The 24,638-nt window shown below is 36.4% G+C and overlaps 1 protein-coding gene across 3 annotated transcripts in view; it reads left to right on the top strand.

The window, feature by feature from the left end:
- Positions 1 to 24,638, top strand: part of LOC105487461 (coiled-coil domain containing 152) — a 53,877-nt gene that overhangs the window by 11,531 nt on the left and 17,708 nt on the right. For all 3 annotated transcript variants that reach the window (XM_011750915.3, XM_011750914.3, XM_071098977.1), the window contains exons 4-5: positions 11,613 to 11,681; positions 21,702 to 21,766. In XM_011750915.3, coding sequence (XP_011749217.1) covers positions 11,613 to 11,681; positions 21,702 to 21,766 — 134 coding nt within the window. The remainder of the gene's footprint in view (positions 1 to 11,612; positions 11,682 to 21,701; positions 21,767 to 24,638) is intronic.

Genomic DNA, 24,638 nt, shown 5'->3' with positions numbered 1-24,638 from the left:
ACAGTTTTAAGTTGACAGAAAAAAATTGAGTGAAATTACAGAGAATTTCCGTATACTCTCTCACCCCACCACTTCCCTATTATTAATATCTTGCATTAGTATGATACATTTGTTATAGCAGATGTGCCAATTGATCCACTATTATTAACTAAATTTTGGCCAGACAGGGTGGCTCACACCTGTAATCCCAGCACTTTTGGAGGCTGAGGAGGGTGGATCATGAGGTCAGGAGTTCAAGACCAGACTGGCCAAGATGGTGAAACCTCGTCTCTACTGAAAATACAAAAATTAGCCAGGCACGGTGGTAGGCACCTGTAATACCAGCTACTCAGGAGACTGAGGCAGGAGAATTGCTTGTATATTCAAACATTTAAAGAAGAAATAATACCAATCCTACTCTAACTGTTCCTAAAAATAAAGGAGGAGGAGAGAATACTTCCACACTCATTCTACAAGGCCAGTATTACCCTGATACCAAAATCGGACAAAGACACATAAAAAATAATAATAATAACTACAGGCCAATATCTCTGATGAATACTGATGTAAAAATCCTCAAAGTGCTAGCAAACCAAATTCAACAATACATTAGAAAGATCTTTCATCATGACCAAGTGGGATTCATCCCTTGGATGCAAGGATGGTTCAACATATGCAAATCAATCAATGTGTTGCATCATCAACAGAATGAAGGCTAAAAATTACATGACCATTTCAAATGATGCTGAAAAAGGATTTGATAAAATTCAACATTCCTTCATGATAAAAACCCTCAAAAAACTGGGATAGAAGAAACATAACTCAACATAATAAAAGCAATATATGACAGACCCAAAGCTAGTACCATACTGAATGGGGAAAAACTGAAATCCTTTCCTCTAAGATCTGGAACATGACAAGAATTTCATCCACTGTCACACTGTTGTTCAACATAGTACTGGAAGTCCTAGCTAGAGCAATCAGACAAGAGAAAGATATAAAGGGCATCCAAATTGGAAAGGAAGAAGTCAAATTATTCTTGTATGCAGATGATATGGACTTATATTTGGAAAATCTAAAGACTCAACAGGAAAACTATTAGCATAAACAACTTCAGTAGAGTTGCAGAATACAAAATCAACATACAAAACTCTGTAACATTTTTATATGCCAACAGTGAACAACCTAAAATAGAAATTTAAAAAGTAATCCCATTTACAATAGCTACAAATAAAATTGCATACCTAGGAATTAACCACCAAGTGAAAGATCTCTATAATGAAAACTGTAAGACATTGATTAAAGAAATTGAAGAGGACACCAAAAAATGGAAAAATATTCCATGTTCTTGGATTGGAAGAATCAATATTGTTAAAATGCCCATACTATTCAAAGGAATCTACAGATTCAATGCAATGCCTATCAAAATACCAGTGACATTCTTCAAAGGAACAGAAAAAATGATCTGAAAATTTGTATTGAACCACAAAAGACCCGGAATAGCCAAAGCTGTCCTAAGAAAATGAAAAAAAAAACTGGAGGAATCATATTACCTGACTTCAAATTATACTACAGAGCTACAGTAAGCAAAACAGTATGATACTGGCATAAAAACAGACACATAGACCAATGTAATAGAATAGAGAACCCATGAACAAATCCATACTGTATAGTGAGCTCATTTTTGACAAAGGTGCCAAGAACATACACTGGGGAAAAGACAGTCTTCAATAGCTGGTGCTGGGAAAACTGGATATTCATATGCAGAGGAATGAAACTAGATTACTGTCTCTCACCATATACAAAAATAAAATCAAAATGGATTAAAAACTTAAATCTAAGACCTCAAGCTATGAAACTGTTACAGGAAGACTTCAGGGAAAATCTCCAGAACATTGGTCTGGGCCAAGATTTCTTGAGCAATACCCCACAAGCACAAGCAACCAAAGCAAACATGGACAAATGGGATCACATCAAGTTTAAAAGCTTCTGCACAGCACAGGATACAACCAACAAAGTGAAGAGACAACCCACGGAATGGGAAAAAATATTTGCAAACTACCCCTCTGACAAGGGATTAAGAACTAGAATATGTAAGGAGCTCAAACACCCCTATAGGAAAAAATATATATAATAATCCAATCCAAAAATGGGCAAAAGATTTGAATAGATATTTCTCAGAAGAAGACATACAAATGGTAAACAGGCATATGAAAAGGTGCTCAACAACATTGATCATCAGAGAAATGCAAATCAAAACTATAATGAAATCTCATCTCATCCCAGTTACAATGGCTTGTATACAAAAGACAGGCAATAACAAATGCTGGTGGGGATGTGGAGAAAAGGGAACCCTTGTATACTGTTGATGGGAAGGTAAATTAGTACAATCACTATAAAGAATAGCCTGGAGGCTCTTTGAAAAACTAAAAATAGAGCTACCATAGGAACCAGCAATTCCACTGCTGGGTATATACACAAAAGAAAGGAAATCAGTATGTCAAAGAGAGATCTGCACTCTTTGTTGCAGCACTGATTACAATAGCCAAGATTTGGAAGAAACCTAAATGTCCATCAACAGATGAATGAAGAAAGAAAATGTGGCACTCACAAACTATGGAGTATTATTCAGCCATAAAAAAGAATGAGATCCTGCCATTTGCAACAACATAGATAGAACTGGAGATCATTATGTTAAGTGAAATAAGCCAGGCACAGAAAGACAAACATCATATGTTCTCATTTATGGGATCTAAAAGTCAAAACAAACTCATGGACATAGAGTAGAAGGATGGTTACCAGAGGCTGGGAAGGGTAGTGGGGGGCTGCAAGGGAGGTGGGGATGGTTAATGAGTACAAAAAAATAGAAAGAATGAATAAGACCTACTATTCGTTAGCACAATAAGGTGACTATAGTCAATAATAACTTAATTGTACATTTTAAAGTAACTTAAAGAGTGTAACCGGATTGTTTATCACTCAGTTGATAAATGTTTGAAGGGCTAGATACCCCATTCCCCATGATGTGCTTATTTCACATTGCATACCTTTATCAAAACATCTCATGTACCCCATAAATATATACACCTGCTATGTAACCACGAACATTATTTTTAAGAAATATGATTTTATTTATTCTAAATCTAATGTCGTTTCAGCTGGACAGTACTTAGCAAATATAAAAGAATGAATAAGAATGACAACGTATGGAGCCAAGTGTGTGATAATTCACTTAGGAAGGAAGGGCAAACTACACATGATCAAATTTATTCAACAACAAAGAATGATATATGGACATTTTATCTTCTACATTTGATGCCAGTCAGATAAAGAATTTCTTTGCCAGTTAAAGATAGTAATAATATTAGTATTGAGAACTAAGTACTACAGAAAACTCTTTACATGTATAATTGCTTTTAATATTTGCAACTATTGTATGAAATACATATTAATATTCATATTGATGAATATTATAATATTATGGGCTCATAATCTTAGAGCCCATATCTGAGCTCAAAACGATTATTGATTTACTAAATTATATAGTATAAGAAATAGCTTAATATTCTGACCTCTGGTTTTTAGTAAGAATTTAATAGACCAGCATTTTCAAATTACATAGTAAAGTCCAACAACAACAACAACAAAACAACAGTGTGGATTAAATTTTGCAAAGAGAATTAAAAGCCATTATTCAAAATTAGTGAATGATATTCTCGTGAAGAATTTATCTAGGTTCAGCCCGCGGCACCCAAGATGGCCAAATAGGAACAGCTCCAGCCTCCAGCTCCTAGCATGAGCGACACAGAAGACAGGTGATTTCTGCATTTTCAACTGAGGTACCAGATTCATCTCACTGGGGCATGTTGAACAGTCAATGCTGGTCAGCAGGTGCAGCCCAACCAGCAAGAGCTGAAGCAGGGTGAGGCATCACCTCACCTGGGAAGTGCAAGGGGGAAGGGAATTCCTTTTCCTAGCCAAGGGAAACTGAGACACACAATACCTGGAAAATTGGGTAACTCCCACCCTAATACTGTGCTTTACCAAGGATCTTAGCAAATGGCACATCAGGAGATTATATCCCACACCTGGCCCAGAGGGTCCCACGTCCATGGAGCCTCCCTCATTGCTAGCACAGCAGACTAAGATCTAACTGCAAGGCGGCAGCGAGGCTGGGGGAGGGGCACCCGCCATTGCTGAGGCTTAAGTAGTTAAACAAAGCCAATGGGAATCTCGAATTGGGTGGAGCCCACCGCAGCTCAAAGAGGCCTGCCTGCCTCTGTAGACTCCACCTCTGGGAACGGGGCATAGCTAAACAAAAAGCAGCAGAAACCTCTGCAGAAGTAAATGTCCCTGTCTGATAGCTTTGAAGAGAGCAGTGGTTTTCTCAGCACGGAGGTTGAGATCTGGGAATGGACAGACTGCCTGCTCAAGTGAGTCCCTGACCCCTGAGTAGCCTAACTGGGAGACATCCCCTACTAGGTGCAGACTGACACCTCACACCTCACATGGCTGGGTACACCTCTGAGACAAAGCTTCCAGAGCAAGAATCAGACAGCAACACTCGCTGTTCAGCAATATTCTGTGTTCTGCAGCCTCCACTGCTGATACCCAGGCAAACAGGGGCTGGAGTGGACCTCAGGCAAACTCCAATAGACCTGCAGCTGAGGGTCCTGACTGTTAGAAGGAAAACTAACAAACAGAAAGGAAACCCACATCAAAACGCCATCAGTACGTCACCATCATCAAAGACCAAAGGCAGATAAAACCACAAAGATGGGGAAAAAGCAGGGCAGAAAAGCTGGAAATTCAAAAAATCAGAGCACATCTCCCCTCCAAAGGAACGCAGCTCATTGCCAGCAATGGAACAAAGCTGGATGGAGAATGAGTTTGACAAGTTGAGAGAAGAAGGCTTCAGTCGATCAAACTTCTCAGAGCTAAAGGAGGAACTACATAACCAGTGCAAAGAAACTAAAAACCTTGAAAAAAAAGAATGGATGAATGGATAACTAGAATAATCAATGCAGAGAAGACCATAAAAGAACTGATGGAGATGAAAACCATGACACGAGAACTACGTGACAAATGCACAAGCTTCAGTAACCGACTCAATCAACTGGAAGAAAGAGTATCAGTGATTGAAGATCAAATGAATGAAATGAAGCAAGAAGAGAAGTGTAGAGTAAAAGGAAATGAACAAAGCCTCCAAGAAATATGGGATTATGTGAAAAGACCAAATCTACGTCTGATTGGTGTGCCTGAAAGTGAGGGGGAAAATGGAACCAAGGTGGAAAACACTCTGCAGGATATCATCCAGGAGAACTTCCCCAACCTAGTAAGGCAGACCAACATTCAAATTCAGAAAATACAGAGAATGCCACAAAGATACTCCTCGAGAAGAGCAATTCCAAGACACATAATTGTCAGATTCACCAAAGTTGAAGTGAAGGAAAAAATGTTAAGGGCAGCCAGAGAGAAACGTCAGGTTACCCACAAAGGGAAGCCCATCAGACTAACAGCAGATCTCTTGGCAGAAACTCTCCAAGCCAGAAGAGAGTGGGGGCCAATAGTCAACATTCTTAAAGAAAAGAATTGTCAACCCAGAATTTCATATCCAGCCAAACTGAGTTTCATAAGTGAAGGAGAAATAAAATCCTTTACAGACAAGCAAATGCTTAGAGGTTTTGTCACCACCAGGCCTGCCCTACAAGAGATCCTGAAGGAAGCACTAAACATGGAAAGGAACAACCAGTACCAGCCATTGCAAAAACATACCAAAATGTAAAGACCATCAATGCTAGGAAGAAACTGAATCAACTAACGAGCAAAATAACCAGCTAATATGATAATCACAGGATCAAGTTCACACATAACAATATTAACCTTAAATGTAAATGGACTAAATGGTCCAATTTAAAGACACAGACTGGCAGATTGGATCAAGAGTCAAGACTCATCAGTTTGCTGTATTCAGGAGACCCATCTCACATGCAGAGATACACATAGGCTCAGACTCCCATACAATAATAATGGGAGACTTCAACACTCCACTGTCAACATTAGACAGATCAACAAGACAGAAAGTTAACAAGGATATCCAGGAATTGAACTCAACTCTGCACCAAGTGGACCTAATAGACATCTACAGAACTCTCCACCCCAAATCAACAGAATATACATTCTTCTCAGCACCACATCGCACTTATTCCAAAACTGACCACATAGTTGGAAGTAAAGCACTCCTCAGCAAATGCAAAAGAACAGAAATTATAACAAACTGTCTCTCAGACCACAGCGCAATCAAACTAGAACTCAGGACTAAGAAACTCGATCAAAACCACTCAACTACATGGAAACTGAACAACCCGTTCCTGAATGACTACTGGGTACATAACAAAATGAAGGCAGAAATAAAGATGTTCTTTGAAACCAATGAGAACAAAGATACAACATACCAGACTCTCTGGGACACATTTAAAGCAGTGTGTAGAGGGAAATTTGTAGCACTTAATGCCCACAAGGGAAAGCAGGAAAGATCTAAAATTGATACCCTAACATCACAATTAAAAGAACTAGATAAGCAAGAGCAAGCACATTCAAAAGCTAGCAGAAGGCAAGAAATAACTCAGAGCAGAGCAGAACTGAAGGAGATAGAGACACAAAAAACCCTCCAAAAAATCAATGAATCCAGGAGCTGGTTTTTTTAAAAGATCAACAAAATTGATAGACCACTAGCAAGACTAATAAAGAAGACAAGTGAGAAGAATCAAATAGATGCAATAAAAAATGATAAAGGGGATATCACCGCTGACCCCACAGAAATACAAACTACCATCAGAGAATACTATAAACACCTCTACACAAATAAACTAGAAAACCTAGAAGAAATGGATAATTTCCTGGACACTTACACTCTTCCAAGACTAAACCAGGAAGAAGTTGAATCCCTGAATAGACCAATAGCAGGCTCTGAAATTGAAGCAATAATTAATAGCCTACCAATCAAAAAAAGTCCAGGACCAGATGGATTCACAGACGAATTCTACCAGAGGTACAAGGAGGAGCTGGTACCATTCCTTCTGAAACTATTCCAATCAATAGAAAAAGAGGGAATCCTCCCTAACTCATTTTATGAAGCCATCATCATCCTGATACCAAAGCCTGGCAGAGACACAACAATAAAAGAGAATTTTAGACCAATATCCCTGATGAACATTGATTCAAAAGTCCTCAACAAAATATTGGCAAACTGAATCCAGCAGCACATCAAAAAGCTTATCCACCATGATCAAGTGGGCTTCATCCCTGGGATGCAAGGCTGATTCAATATACACAAATCAATAAACGTAATCCAGCATATAAACAGAACTAAAGACAAAAACCACATGATTTTCTCAATAGATGCAGAAAAGGCCTTCAACAAAATTCAACAGCCCTTCAAGCTAAAAACTCTCAATAAATTCGGTATTAATGGAACGTATCTCAAAATAATAAGAACTATTTATGACAAACCCACAGCCAATATCATACTGAATGGGCAAAAACTGGAAGCATTCCCTTTGGAAACTGGCACAAGACAGGGATGCCCTCTCTCACCACTCCTATTCAACACAGGGTTGGAAGTTCTGGCTAGGACAATCAGGTAAGAGAAAGAAATAAAGGGTATTCAGTTAGGAAAAGAAGAAGTCAAATTGTCCCTGTTTGCGGATGACATGATTGTATATTTACCAAACCCCATCATCTCAGCCCAAAATCTCCTTAAGCTGATAAGCAACTTCAGCAAAGTCTCAGGATACAAACTCAACGTGCAAAACTCACAAGCATTATTATACACCAGTAACAGACAAACAGAGAGCCAAATCATGAATGAACTCCCATTCACAATAACTTCAAAGAGAATAAAATACCTAGGAATCCAACTTACAAGGAGTGTAAAGGACCTCTTCAAGGAGAACTACAAACCACTGCTCAACGAAATAAAAGAGGACACAAACAAATGGAAGAACATACCATGCTCATGAATAGGAAGAATCAATACCATGAAAATGGCCAAACTGCCCAAGGTAATTTATAGATTCAATGCCATCCCCATGAAGCTACCAATGACTTTCTTCACAGAATTGGAAAAACCTGCTTTAAAGTTCATATGGAACCAAAAAAGAGCCTGCATTGACAAGACAATCCTAAATCAAAAGAACAAAGCTGGAGGCATCACTCTACCTGACTTCAAACTATACTACAAGGCTACAGTAACCAAAACAGCATGGTACTGGCACTAAAACAGATATATAGACCAATGGAACAGAACAGAGCCCTCAGAAATAATACCACACATCTACAGCCATCTGATCTTTGACAAACATGACAAAAACAAGAAATGGGGAAAGGATTCCCTATTTAATAAATGGTGCTGGGAAAATTGGCTAGCCATAAGTAGAAAGCTGAAACTGGATCCTTTCCTTACTCCTTATATGAAAATTAATTCAAGATGGATTAGAGACTTAAATGTTAGACCTAAAACCATAAAAACCCTAGAAGAAAACCTAGGCAATACCATTCAGGACATAGGCATGGGCAAGGACTTCATGTCTAAAACACCAAAAGCAATGGTAACATAAGCCAAAATTGAGAAATGGGATCTAATTAAACTAAAGAGCTTCTGCACAGCAAAAGAAACTACCATCAGAGTGAACAGGCAACCTACAGAATGGGAGAAAATTGTTGCAATCTACTCATCTGACAAAGGGCTAATATCCAGAACCTACAAAGAACTCAAGCAAATGTACAAGAAAAAAACAAACAACCCCATCAAAGAATGGGCAAAGGATATGAACAGACACTTCTCAAAAGAAGACATTTATACAGCCAACAGACACATGAAAAAATGCTCATCATCACTGGCCATCAGAGAAATGCAAATCAAAACCACAATGAGATACCATCTCACACCAGTTAGAATGGTGATCATTAAAAAATCAGGAAACGACAGGTGCTGGAGAGGATGTGGAGAGACAGGAACACTTTTACACTGTTGGTGGGACTGTAAACTAGTTCAACCATTGTGGAAAACAATGTGGCGATTCCTCAAGGATGTAGAACTAGAAATACCATTTGACCCAGCCATCCCATTACTGGGTATACACCCAAAGGATTATAAATCAAGCTGCTATAATGACACATGCACACATATGTTTATTGCAGCACTATTCACAATAGCAAAGACTTGGAATCAACCCAAATTTCCATCAGTGACAGACTGGATTAAGAAAATGTGGCACATATACACCATGGAATACTATGCAGCCATAAAAAAGGATGAGTTCGTGTCCTTTGTAGGGACATGGATGCAGCTGGAAACCATCATTCTCAACAAACTATTGCAAGAACAGAAAACCAAACACCACATGTTCTCACTCATAGGTGGGAACTGAACAATGAGATCACTTGGACACAGGAAGGGGAACATCATACACCAGGGCCTATTGTGAGGAGAGGGGAGAGGGGAGGGATAGCATTAGGAGATATACTGAATGTAAATGACGAGTTAATGGGTGCAGCACACCAACATGGCACATGTATGCATATGTAACAAACCTGCACGTTGTGCACATGTACCCTAGAACTTAAAGTATAATAATGATTTTTTTAAGTCAAAAAAAGAAAAAGAAAAAAAATGAGAAAATAATTTATCTAGGTTCCATTGTAGAAAATGTGGTGAGCGCGCCCCCTTGTGTTCAAGTTTTGAAAATACACATTTTTGAAACATTCAGTTGCAGAGTTCTGTTTTCAATTTACAGATTACTGAGGTATCTTCAGCTACTATATTCTATGAATCACTGGATTCATTACTCTAAAAGGCACAAAGACAAGTGATGGCAGAGTCTGTCTATGCCTCTTTAATATTTGAATTCTAGCAGCTAGCACAGTGACACTCATGAAGCAGATTCTCAGCTAATTTCTGTCAAATGTAATTTAACCATTATTCTCTTACTGGGAAATAGCAAGATAGAGAAAATGGATGATGATGAGAACTTTGAGTAGATGGTGGGGATGGTGGGGATGGTAGGGATGGTAGGGAGAGCAGGGAGGAGTGAAGAGCCACAATAGCAAAACCTTGTATCATCACTAAGCTTTAAACTTCTGCAAAATACTTTCGTTTCTGTCAGCATAGTTGAAAAAGTACATGAGACTGAGTGCAGAATCTCTAATTAAAAGGTGAAAAATTTTGAATTCTCCCTTCACAGTATTGGTTCATTCAATCGACAAAATATATGTTATTTTCATAACAGAGATTCTCTACTTACCCCTTATCTGCTTCAACTTACTGTGATATTACCTGTCAACCCAATTATCCCTGAACAAATATTTGTGGATTGCCTGCTATGGACCACAAGTGTTCTAAACAGTAGGAAGCAATGGTAAGCAAAACAAAAAATAGTCTCTGCTGTTGTAGCCCTAATAGCCAAGTGGACTTCTAAAGTAATAGAAATTACCACTACTGTTGCTATCCATCTTGGCTGTTGCTGTTGGTAACCAATAGTCAAGGCTTGTATGTGCATGTCAAGGCTCTAATATTTGCAAGGAAACTTCTGTCTTCTATTATGTCAGCAGCCATTGGCAACAAAGTTGTTGAAGCCTTGGAACACTACTTATTGAGTTTTTACTCCTTTTATTGCTAATCTCTTGCTCTAAGACTCAAGCATAAGTACTAAGAGGACAGACTGGAAGACAGAGTAAGAAAAGCATTCTCTTATACCACACAATTGTACCACACATTGTCTTATACCAAAACAATATAATTTGACTCCCTTTCCTTAGGATGTTCTTTCATGGAAGATTTGCATGGACATTCTTCTTATAGTTCCCCAGACATATGCAGTTATGCCTTACTACTTAGGGCAGAGATTGCTTAGGCATATGGTAGGATCCATACTATTCTGTGCTTTAGGAAAGTCATTACCAAGTTTTGAAATTCATTTGGCTTAATGAGTGAGTTAAAAGTAAAGGCTCATACCTGTAGTCCCAGCACTTTAGGAGGCCGAGGGGGGTGGATCACCTGCGGCAGGTGGATTACTTGAGGTCAGGAGTTTGAGACTGGCATGGCAAACATGGTGAAACCCTGTCTCTACAAAAATACAAAAAGTAGCCAGGCATGATGACGCATGCCTGTAATCCCAGCTGCTCAGGAGGCTGAGGCAGGAGAATCACTTGAACCTGGGAGGCGGAGGTTGCAGTGAGCCAACATCATGCCACTGCACTTCAGCCTGGACGACAGGGCAAGACTTTGTCTCAAAAAAAAAAAAAATGTGTTTTTCCTTTATATAATTTTCTTTAAGGTGCTTGGCTGCTTTATTAAGATCTTATAATTTCAAATTAAATATTATTATTATTATTTTTAGAGACAGGGTCTTGCTCTGTCACCCAGGCTGGAGTGCAATGGCGTGAGCATAGCCCCCTGCAGCCTTGAACTCTTGGGTTCAAGTGATCCTCCTGCCTCAGCCCGTTGAGTCTATAGGACTACAAGGCACACATCACCATTGCCTGGCTTAAATATTATTTTAATAATTTCAACTGAAAATAATTCCAAAATGAAAGCAAAGGATTTTAAAATAAATTTATCTTTTATGTTTTAGAATGTGCTACTCTTCATAATATAATTAAAGGGCTACAACAAACCATTGAATGTCAACAGAATTTGAAAGGTAAGTTAGAAAAAAAAGTAAAATCTAAAAAAGCTTTGTTTATTTGAGCACTTTTAAAAATGGGAAGCTTTTACATTGTTGATAATAAGTTTCAATTTATCAGCTAAAAGTGGACATCTTACTACTTAAAAATATTTTCCTAGATTATTATGAAATAAGAAATGTTATGCTGAACGGAACAATTCAGTCATGTTCTATCTGATAGTGACATAAAGGGATGTTTTGTATAGGTCATATAATTATTACCTTAAAAAGTTTAGAAATAGATTTATTCTCAGTAGCATTGTTGGTCTTTAATAACCTTGTGTTCAGTTTTGAAGAGTGGGTATTACTAGTTAAACCATAATTTTTTATTTAAACCACAGTGATAATTTACCATTTAATTTTTTTGTCATAGACTAAGACTGTATTTGTGCAAGTGAAGTCAACACATTCAGCTTACCTTATCTTTAACAAACATTTTAAACAAACAGGCCTACCATTCACAAAACAGACCAACCAAGTATTTTGTGCTGTTCTGACTCAGCTGTGACGGCTGTGAGATTTTTTTCTACTATATCAGAGATTAAACTAAATTGCCTTAAAGGCCCCTTCCACATAAAACTCACATCAAATAAGCATTTCTCATCTTAGACCTCTGCTTTTATTTTAAAACAAGCACCTTATATATGTGAGATAAAATATTGATCTTATATGTGATTCCTGTAATTTGGAGTGTTAAAAAAGGGCACTCGTTGAAACCCCGTCTCTACTAAAAAATACAAAAAACTAGCCGGGCGAGGTGGCGGGCGCCTGTAGTCCCAGCTACTCGGGAGGCTGAGGCAGGAGAATGGCGTGAACCCGGGAGGCAGAGCTTGCAGTGAGCCAAATTCCGGCCACTGCACTCCAGCCTGGGGGACAGAGCGAGACTCCGTCTCAAAAAAAAAAAAAAAAAAAAAAAAAAAAGGGCACTCGTGCTCCTATTTCAATGCCAGGGCTCAAAACAACTTTTCCCTTCCTTGTGACTAAAATACCACACCCAGCTGGGTTCTCTATTCTGTTCCATAATCTACATGTCTGTTTTTTTTTTTTAAACAGTGCTACTGTTCTGATTATTGTAGCTCCATAATATATTTTGAAATTAGGTAGTGCAATGGCTCCAGGTTTGTTCTTTTTACTCAAGATTTCTTGGGCTATTTGAGGTCTTTTGTGATTCCATATGAATTTTAAGATTGTTTTGTCTACTTCTGTAAAGAATGTCATTGGCATTTTGATAGTGATTGCATTAAATATGCAGATCATTTTAGATAGTATGGACATTTTAACAATATTTTAACAATTTTAACAATATTAATTCTTCTAATCTATTTATCTGTGTCTTCTTTCATTTCCTTCATCAATGTTTTATTACTTTCAGTGTACAAGATTCTCACCTTCTTTGGTTAATTCTTAAGTATTTTTATTGCCATTGTTAATAAGATTGTTTCTTAATTTCCTTTCCAGATATTTTGTAATTTGTATATAGAAATGTGACCGATTTTTGTATGTTGATTTTGTGTAGTGCAACTTTACTGAATCTGTTTATTAGTTCTAATAGGTTTTCTAAGTATATAGTCATGTCATCTGAGACTATAGATAATTTTCTTCTCTTCTGATTTGGATGCCCTTTATGTCTTTCTCTTTCCTAATTGCTCTGTCTAGGATTTCCAGCAAATATGTTGAAAAGAAGTGGCAAAAATACTAAACACACTCCTGAACAATCATTGAGTCAAAGAATCAACCAAAGGAATTTTAAAATATCTGAGACAAATGAAAACACAACATACCAAAACCTATAGGATACAGCAAAAGACATTTTAATGGGGAAGTTTATGGCTGTAAAGCCTAAATTTAAAAGGAAAAATATATATATCCAATAAGTAATCTATCTTTACGCCTCGAGGAACTAGGAAAAAAAAAAAAAACAAATTAAGCCCAAAGGTAATCAAAGGAAAGAAATAATGAAGATTATAGGAGAAAATAATCAAATAGAAGATTAAAAAAACAGAAAATTTAACAAAACTAAGAGTTTGTTTTTTTGAAAAAATAAAATTGACAAACCCTTGGCTACACTGAAAAAAAAAGAAAGATGTCAGTAAATAAAAGCAGAAATGAAAGAGAAAACGATACAACTGTAGTCTTAGGGGGCGTAAGGAGGATAATAAGGGATTATTAAGAACATCTATATACCAACAAACTGGATAACCTAGGAAAAATAGTCAAATACCTAGGAACATACAACCTGCCAAAACTGAGTCAGAAATAGTCAGAACACACCAACAACAAATAAGGAGATTGAGTAAATAATCAAAAATCTCCCACCAAAAGAAGCCCAGGATGAGGTGGCTTCATGGGGAATTCCATTAAACACTCAGAGAAAAAGTAATACCAATTTTTCTTAAACTCTTTCAAACAATAAAAGCAAAGGGAACACTTCCAAATTCATCTATGAGGCCAGCATCACCCTGACACCAAAATCAGACAAAGACACTGCAAGGAAAGAAAATTACATCCCAATATCCCTGATAAACACAGACTCAAAAATCCTCAATAAAATACTATCAGATAAAATTCAACAGCCCATTAAAAAGATCATATATCCTAACCAAGTGGGATTTATCCCTGGGATGCAAGTATGGTTCTGTATACACAGATCAATCAATGTGATACACCATGTGATTTCTATTTATTATCAAAATGAGTAGGAAAAAAACACACGAACACCTCAATAGATACAGAAAAAGCATTTGACAAAATTCAACATCCACTGATGAATTAAAACTCTCACAAAATAGGTATAGATAGAGAAGATAATAGGCATGGAAGGATCTCGCCTTAACACAATAAAGGCCGTAAATGAAAAGCTCACAGCTAACATCATAAAGAATGGGAGAAAACAGAAAACTTTCTCTTTGAGATCCGGTACAAGGCAGGTACAAGTTTTAAAACAGCCATTCTTGGCCGGGCGCTGTGGCTCACGCCTATAATCCATATCCCAGCCAACATGGTGAAACCTCACCTCTACTAAAAAAAATACAAAAATTAGCTGGGTATGGTGGGCTTGCCTGTAATCCCAGCTACTCAAGAGGCTAAGGCAGGAGAATCACTTGAACCAAGGAGTTGGAGATTGCAGTGAGCCGAGATCACGCCACTGCACTCCAGCCTGGCCACAGAACGAGACTCTGTCTCAAACAATAAAAAAATAAAATAGCCATTCTTAAAAATGAATATTTATGATGACTCTTGCAAATAAATGATGATTCATTGAGTTCACTTTCCCAATGCTTTTACAAGCCTTGATTGAGCAAGATGATAGATAAGAACTATCTATATTTGACCATTTTCATCCAATTGATTGCCAAGATAGTATGATTAATCTGCTTATTTAAGCTACCCAGTGGTTTCCTTTCCAATAGCTCTTTTCTCTCCTTAATAGGAAACTGTTTTTCATTTTCAGACATTCACCGTTTATTCACTTAACCATATGCCTCAGGGAAAGCTGATTGCATCCAAACTCCAAGGGAGTTCTTTTGGAATAATTTTCCTCTCTCCCAAGAGATGGACTGTGTTCTTCTGGTTGTTATAAGACTGTATATAATGCCTAAAATTGTTACAGATTTCTTGTTTCTAGTCTAAAATTCATGCCAGCAGGATGATTTTGGAGGACAGCAAGAAAAGTAAACTAAAAGGATCTGGTTTTTTGGTAACACTATTGAGCCAATTAATCAATTACCCTCTAGGTTTAAGAAACTTTTCAGTTACAATGAGAGAAATGCTACCTTCCTTTAGTCTTATCAATGAATCTTTCCAGTAGGGACTTATGGATTATGTAAAAGATAATTCAATGAGATGTAGAAAAAAATTACAATTCTTATTTATCTTTATTTTTATCTGAAAATTCAAAGCCAGTCATCTTACAAAAATTTAATAACTAGGATAATATTCCTTTTTCTATGTGTAAGTTAATTATATGTCACGCGTGATACACAAGGTTCTTCTTTCTCTGAGGAGAATGGGAGTTCTAAAACTGAACAATTGCATGTTTGCTTTTTCCTCTAGTTTCAGTGTATGGCCATGAAGTACAGTTTATATGTATCTAGATAAGAGGATTGATAGATAAAAGTAGCTAGTTCTAATCAAACTAATCCTTCCAAAATGGACAAGTAGTTTTAAAAAATAAAACATATCTTGAGGACAATAATAATTACAATAATGCAAGCACAAGCCAACAATAAGAAATTATCAGAGCTGTCACTTCTCCTACCCCCATACAAGCTCTTTATCAGGCATATTAAGTTAAAAAGTAATCAAAGTCTATTAGACTTGATAAAATGTCAGCCAACAGTGGCCAATTAACTGATTTTGGAAAATTAATTTATGGAAAAACCATTGTATCTTTAGAAATGGTTCCACCATTAAGCAACTTCAGGGCTAAAAATGTGTCACTTTTAAGTATTCTCACTTGCACATAAAACTTGGAAATAGAATTCTAACTTTAATGAAAATCCTTCAAATGCACCTCATGTTTCTGGTAAAACATATAAGGATCTCGGAAGTTGTCATTCCCTGCTAACAAGTAAAACATTGAGCAAACTGAAAAATCAACAATTCTTAGACTCTTTTGATCACAGAAGTGAGGTCACAGGACAGATTGATGCACCTAGAATTGGAGACAGGGAGGCAGATTCAGAAAATCACAACTTACAAGAACAGAAACCTCCCTGTTTGTCAGACCGGGAAACCCTAAAATGTAATTTTGATGAATTGCAGGAGGCTCACCGTGGTCAAGTCTAAGAGATTAAAAATTTCAGGGGACCCAATCCCATAGGGGAGCCCCTACAGTTTTGTAAGTTTTACCTGTAAGAGCTCTGCTAAGATCTCACAGTTAAGATATGGGGAAAATCCCCTCATGTTGTTGGCCAGAGGAGAGGAAAAGTAACCATTTTGAAATAATCAACAGCTTCTGGTCTTAAGAAAGCCTGACTCAAAAGAAGCTGTTTTATCTGAACCTAAACTACTGGGGTTTTAGCCAAGGATAAGCTGCCTTAGGGGAGGAAAATATCCTATTTCAGCTCCCCCTAGCCTTGCCGACTCCAGCCCACTCTAGTCATTCCATCTCACCAAAGGGGAGAGGGACTGAGAAGCATGAGGGTAGCTCACAGTCCAAAGACACAGGCTTACTGAAAGACTGAGACCTAATCATAGGACTATAGAATGCTTCTCCTTCGCCAACACCTTACCATCAAATCACTAAAGGCCTGTTTACTGGTACTTGGTCATGAGCTTTGTACAAAAATTTACAAGGCACACTTAAAAAAAAAAAAAAAAAAGTAAACGGTTTGAAGAGACAGAGAAAGCATCAAAACCAGACACAGAAATGGCAGGGATATTGGAATTATTAGACCAGAAATTTTTTAAAAACTATGGTTAATATGCTAAAGGCTCTAAACACAAATGAAGAATGCCTTTATTGGACTCATTAGTAGACTAGACATAGCCTAATGAAAAGAATTTTTCAGCATCAGGAAAGACTCTCTAAGCTTGAGAATATGTCAATAGTAACTTCCAAAACTGAAAAGAAAAAAAAAAAGACTAGGAAAAAAGTAACAAAATATCCAAAAACTGTGTAATAACTACAAAAGCTGTAACAAACACTTAATGGGAATACCAGAAGGAAAATAAAGAAAGAAAGGAACAGAAGAAACATCAGAAGCAATAATGACTGAGAATTTCCCCTAATTAATATCAGATACCAAACCACAGATCCAGGAAGCTCAGTGAACACCAAGCAGGGTAAATGCTCAAAAAACTACCCATAGGCATGTCATATTCAAACTGTAGAAAATAAAAAACAAAGAAAAAATTTTGAAACAAGAGTGAGGAAAATTCTTTACCTATAGAGGACCGACCAAAGATAAGAATTATACCCAGCTTCTTCTCAGGAACCATGCAAGCAGTAAAGGAGTAGAGTGAAATATTTAAAGTGCTGAGAGAGATAGAATAAAACGCCAACCAATAATTCTGCATCCTGCAAACTTATTGTCCAGAAAGGAGAAATAAAGACTTTATTAGACAAACAAAAATTGAGAGTATTTGTTGCAAGTATACCAGCCTTGCAGGAAGTGATGAAAGAGGAGAGAAGCAAAATGATATAGGCCAGAAACTTGGATATACATAGAAAGGAAGAACCTTACAGAAGGAATAAGTGAAGGCAAAATAAAAACTTTTATTTTTCTTATTCTCAATTGATCTAACAGATAACAGTTTATTCAAAATATAGCAACAATGTATTATTAAGTAATGATACTTAATGATACTTAAAAAGCTTATGCATAAGTGAAATATATGACATCAGTGACATAAGGAATGAGAGGAAAGAATTATGAATACTTTAGTATAAAAGACTTGTACTACCTGAGAAGCAGTATAATGGATTTGAAAGTGGACCTGAATTCATTGTAAACGTATATTGCAAACTCTAGGACAATCACTAAAAAAACTAAAAATTGAAGTATAACGGATTTGCTAAAAAAGAAGAGAAAATGAAATAACATAAAATACTCAAAACCACAAAAGGCAGACAAAGAATAGAAGACAAACATAGGATCAAAGAACAAGGTCTATGAATGGAAAACAGTGACAAATACGTTAGATATTAATCCAACTTTGTCAAAAATCACTTTGAAAATCAATAGCCTAATACACAGTTTACAAGACAGAGATTATCAGAGTGGATCAAAAAACATTACCCAACTATATGCTTTCTACAAAAAAGTCTACTTTAAATATAAAGGCACATATAGATTAAAAGCTAAGGGCTGGAGAAAGATATGCCGTGCTAACACTAAGAACACTGGAGTAGCTATATTCATTTCAAACAGCAGATTTTAGAGCATGAAAAATTATCCAGGATAAAAAGGGGTGTTACATAATGATAAAAGGATTAATTCTCCAAGAAGACAAAAAATTATTTTATATATGCATCTAGCAAAGGCATCAAAAATATGTGAGTCAAAGATTGATAGAACTGGAAGGAGAAATAGATGACTCCACTATTGTAGTTGAAGATTTCAACATTCTTCTATCAGGAAATCAGTAAGGACACAGTTGAAATCAACAATACCATCAATCAATTGACTATAATGGACATCTATAGACTATTTCATCCAACAACAGCAGAATACACATTCTCCTCAAACTTAGTGAATACTCACCAAGATAGATCCCATTGTGGCTTATAAAACACACCTTAACAAATTCGAAAGACCAGAAATCATACGGTGTCTGCTGTCAGGCCACAATGGAATTAAAGTAGACATCAAAAACAGAAAGATAGATGAAAAATCTGAAAATATATGCAGATTAAAGAATACTTTTAAATAATACTTTTAAATAATAATGGTCAAAAAATAAATATCAACAAATTTTAAAATATTTTGAACTAAATAAAACTGAAAATACAATTTATTAAAATTTGTGAAATGCAGCAAAAACAGTGCTTAAAGAGAAATTTATAGCATTAAATCGTGTATATGAGAAGACAAGAAAAAGCTAAAATTAATTTAAGCTTCCACTGTAGGAAATAAGAAAAAGGAGAACAAATTAAATCCAAGGTAAGTAATAAAAAGAAATAATAATAAAGCAGAAATTAGTAAAATTGAAAGCAAGAAATCGATAGAGAGCAATGAAACTAAAAGCTGTTTTTTTGAAAAGATCAATAAAATTGACAAGTCTCTAGCCAGATGAACTAAGGAAATAGGAGAGATTACACAACTTAATGATATCAGAAATGAAAGAAAGGACATCACTACAAATGTCATGTTCATTAAGAAGATAATAAAGGAGACCAGCCTGGCCAACATGGTGAAACCCCATCTCTACTAAAAATACAAAAATTAGCCAGCCGTGGTGGTACCCGCCTGTAATCCCAGCTATTCAGGGGCACAGGCAGGAGAATAGCTTGAACCCGGGAGGCGGAGGTTGCAGGGATCAAAGATCGCACCATCGCACTCCAGCCTGGGGGACAAGAGTGAAACTTCATCTCAATATTTAAAAAAAAAAAAAAAAAAAAAAAAGAGGATAATAAAGGAATACTCTGAACAAATGATAACCTTTGTGAAATGGACTAATTTCTTGAAAGACACAATCTGACAAACTGAAGCCATCATCAAGATTAAAATTTGTATTAAATATAACCCTTAAAAATGTAACACTTTTCCTATCATTTTCTCATCACAACCTTTGAAAACTAATTGATTTTAGATTTTTACTTAATTTTAATACTTTGATAGAATACCCCTGCAAGTTTTATATGTGGACCCTGTTTCCAAGGCTCCTCTCGATGTTACTGTACTACAGAACAAGCCTTCCTAAAGCGTTGTTCAGATAATGTCAAAAATCTTTACTGATTTGTTGTTGTTTTGTTTAGCTAATTCTTAGTTTTGTTTATAGTCAAGGTTTTAATTTTAATACTGTGATTTAATACCTCTGCAATAGTTTCATAAGTGGACTCTGTTTCCAAGGCTCCTCTCAACGTTACTCTACTGCAAAAGAAACCTTCCTAAAAGAAGATAATGTCAAAAATCTTTACTGATTTATTGTTTTGTTTAACTACTTCTTGGTTGTGTTTATAGTTAAGGTTGTAGAGGAGAAACTGTAATAGGATGTCTAGTGAGGCTTTTCCTGTTGACCTGGAATTAGTGACTAGGGCCCATGCCACAATTAACAATAAAATAGCTACATATTTCCATGTTCTAATGACATCTGCTAAAAGGTTGCCAAATGTTGGAGTGAGTCCAGACTCTGCATATATTTGCTACAAGCACCTAAAGGACTGGAACCTCGAAGTTAAATAGAGAATTTTTGCCTCTCCTTATTTCCTGTCTCCATCCCCCAAGAAATGACCCAGAGGAAAGACAGGAAAGAGCAACTGAGGAGCAAACTAAGACTTCTTTCCCACTTCTATTGACTCTTTACAGCTACTGATCTAGCCAGTTGGATAGGGATCATGAAAACTTTCAATCAAATAGGAAATTACAGTTTTAAATTGACCTGGATGTTTAGTAATCAAAATTAACCACAGGGTTTTTAAAATTTGTTAAAAATATTATGAAGGTATTGTTTTCAGTTACCCAAACCAGAAACCTTAAAAGAAAAGTTTCCCCCTTTCTCTTTTGCCTCCTTTAACTAAAGGGTCACTAAATTCCTAGATAATTCTATCATCTAAATAATAATTCTCCTCATTGCTTCCTTTTTTCCATACTGCCACTGACAAAATTTAGGTTCCTGTTATCTCTTACTTGACCTATACTTAGTGATATCCATTCCTCTAGGGTCAAAACGCTCTCATTCATCATCCACATTGCCAGATAATCGTTTTAGCATGTAACTCTCATTATTTCACTTCTGCACTATTCAAAGTTCTTTGATGACTCCCTGTAAATTAAAACCAAAATCCAAAATTGTTCATCTAGAATATGTCTACCTAGTGATAGGATCCCAACCTATATAGCAGCTCCTGCTCACACTTTACACTTCAACAATACCGAACTTGAATTGTAGTTTTTCCAAGCTGTATTCACTCAAGCCCATGGTCTTCTGTGCAATTTTCTGTATTTAGAATGCTCTCTCTTAACATGGGGTAAGCCTATCACTTAAATCTCATCTCAAGTAGCTTTTCTTCTCCTTTCCTGACTTCAAGCTGCCCTGGGTTTTCTTTTTACAGGTTCCTGTAGTATTTCAGATATACTGCCATTAAAGAGTAATTATCATAGCATATTATAACTACTAACACATTTGACTCAGCACTAGGCTATAAGTTCTTTGAAGAGCAATAACTCTTTTCACTTTCATATTCTCAGTGTCTAGTGTGGTACCTGATGTGTAGCAGCTGCTGGATGCATGTTTGTTGAATGCATACATAATGGAAGCTAAAATGTTAAACATATTTTCATATTAATTGGAAAGTGCTATATATTATGATCTTTGATTATTCTTACACAGGTGAAAATGAACAACTAAAAATAAGTGCTGATCTTATAAAAGAGAAGTTGAAGTCTCATGAACAGGTGAGTTTATGTATCATTCTATTCAGTCAAGTCCCTGTGGAGATTTATCTTTTCAAATTAGGGGGAAAAAAGAGGTTTTTAAATTAATAAACACAGCCAAGTATTTGTGGGTGTGGGTGTATGTGGAGATATGAGTATATATGCCAAAATCTGTAGTAAATGACAATTTGTTTTCAAAGCAATACAAGTTTTAAGAGTTTTATTTTTACAAAATATAATGTACTAACATATAACATGCATTACTTTTTCTTTCTACCAAAAAGAGATGCAGTTATTTTGCTACATATTTTTCAATTATGTTAATGGAGTTTTTACTCTAGTAAACTCTATTTGTTACTACTTGTGAACTTTTTTATTATAATGTAAATGAATCTGTACTCTTTATGATTTGGGTAATCATTATACCATTCAAATACAGGGGGCATTTCATGTGGATCACAAATTATTTATCTCCCAGGAGCCACCATACCCTCTGATACTTTTCCTTGTCTCCTGTGGGAACAGTGCAGTGATAGCAGTTGTAGAACACATGAACAGTGTCTAAAAAGCATAAAAGATACTAAATAAATGTCAGTTCCCTCTACTCTTGGAGAGGTTCATTATACTACCTCATCGCTCAAGAGCTAATATGTCAAATTCTAGCAGACAAAAGATCCTCAAAACTCAATTTGAATCTACAGGAGCCTTCAACTTGAAGAATCTTCTCTAAATTCAGTCTGGTTCCTCATCTGAGGACCCTCTGAAGAAACCTGCCCAGAACTTCTGGTTAATACTCTACAGTAATAAGTAGCATTCTGGCTATGCTCTTAGAAAATGTAGCTTTTCATCACCAATTTTGAGATGGTTTTTAAGTATTTCTGGAATGAATCCTACCCTTTCTCCCCCTTTCTTGTCCTTTTTCCCTTTATTCTTTCCCAATCCCTTTCATATATTGACTCTAGATCTCAACAATAGATGCTAAAGTCAGGTTGTAATTGGGGTGGGGAACCAGGGGGAGAAAATTTTAGCACTTTTCTTTCTAAAACTTCAAGCACTAGGATACTGCTTTGTCATATCATAGGAATGTTCGGAGGAGAAGAAATTAAAGAGAAAACACCACATTCCAAGAGTCTGAATTTCTTACTTAGGGGCTGTCCAAAGCAAACTATGACAGTGCAGATTTGCTAATTCAAAACCTCTGAACACATCTAAAATTCTCCATTGTTCATAGAGAACAACTCCCCAGGAACAAACTCAGGAGGTACTCCATAGCAGTATTTGTGAGAGTAGAAGGATTTTGCAACTTGTATAGAGAGAATCATTGTTTTATATATCAAGAGTGAAACTAGAAGTTATTCCTTGGAATTTAAAGTTCCCAGAAAGCATATGAAAAGAAGACAACCAGTTGTAACCTATTAGGGATTAGTCTCCTTAGAAAAATGAAAAGATTACATTTTTTAGGAATGGCACAGGCTAAAATGGAAGAGAAGATCTAGTGAGATACAGCTTGACTTAACCCAGATAGAATAGTCTTCATGCCTGGAGGCTGGAATGCAAATCCTGGGTCTTACCAAATTACTGCATGCATTCCACTTTACTGGTGACATCTTCCTGTGGCAAAAATCAGTGGAGAGTAAAAAGGTACATAAGTTTGTCTCTTGTGATTTCTCAGAGCAGCAACAGCTTAGTGCACACAGTTGTCAGTAGTTTATAAAAGCTACTCTGTAGTTGCCCATCTAGAAATCTAGATACATAGAAAATGGCAATTTGTGGGGTTGCCCACTGGGTTCATCTGCCCAGTTTTAATCAGAGCCAAGAAGTTGAATAGCTTTGTCCATTCCTACAAGTTGCCTGGCAGGATAAGTAGAACAAACAGGAATCCATACTAAATCTCTTGAACTGAGATAATATGGAGGAATGTATGCCTGTTTTTAATAGTAGGCATATAAGCCAGTGTGTCTTGACCTGTTTAAAATTTTTTAACCTCCTCAATACCATGAAATATCTACTAAAAGCTATGAATCCTCACTGAGAAAAATGCATGCGCGCGCACACACACACACACACAGACACACACACACACAAATAAATGCGTGTATAATTTTACATTAAATTTTGGAAGTTGATCAAAAGCCTAATCATGGGATCCAGTTTAAGAGTTCTGACCAAAGTAATTCTTATTGGCACTCCCATTCATTCAAGAAATATACATCAAGATATATGTGTGTGTGTATATATATACATGTATTTACACACAATGAGTTGGGAATACAATGGTGAGCCCCAGCTTTTAGGTATTAGAGGCTTTTATTGACCTCTTGCCTTTATTATTGTCTTTTTACTACTATCATACTTAACTTTTATTCTTCCTGCTTTCCTTTTCTCTTGCCTACATTTTAGGCCTCTGAATAATTTCTTTATGTAGGACCATACCCCTGGTAAAGTTGTAAAATTTATCTTCACAATTGTAGTAAAATAACTGTCTTCCATCACCATTCTCAATGCTCCTCTCCCTGTTCTTAGCATAATAAATCACCCCTATCCTCCAAAAACCTCAGAAGCTAATCTCAGGCAGCTGTTAAGCACTTTGCAAATCCCAAATTCATCTTTCCTTCTATGCCTCCTCATAAAACATACCCTTACCACGGGGAATGCCTAATCTTGCTCTGGGAATTAGGAATATTTATATAATTTTTGGAAACAGAAGTTCAGCCTGCATTCAAAGAGACTCATCTTACATTATAGTAAGCTTGCTAGCTATTGAACAGTGCCTTTGTTGGCTCTAGTGTGTAGTTTTGGCTTATATTGAACATGCCTTAATTCTGTAGCGGCATTTATTCATAAAATTAAATATTTTGAGCATACTTAATATTCTAAACCCTGGTGATGAGTA

Source organism: Macaca nemestrina, chromosome 6 (assembly GCF_043159975.1).
Source record: "Macaca nemestrina isolate mMacNem1 chromosome 6, mMacNem.hap1, whole genome shotgun sequence".
Taxonomy (NCBI): domain Eukaryota; kingdom Metazoa; phylum Chordata; class Mammalia; order Primates; family Cercopithecidae; genus Macaca; species Macaca nemestrina.
This window is presented reverse-complemented; position numbering and strand designations above follow the sequence as displayed.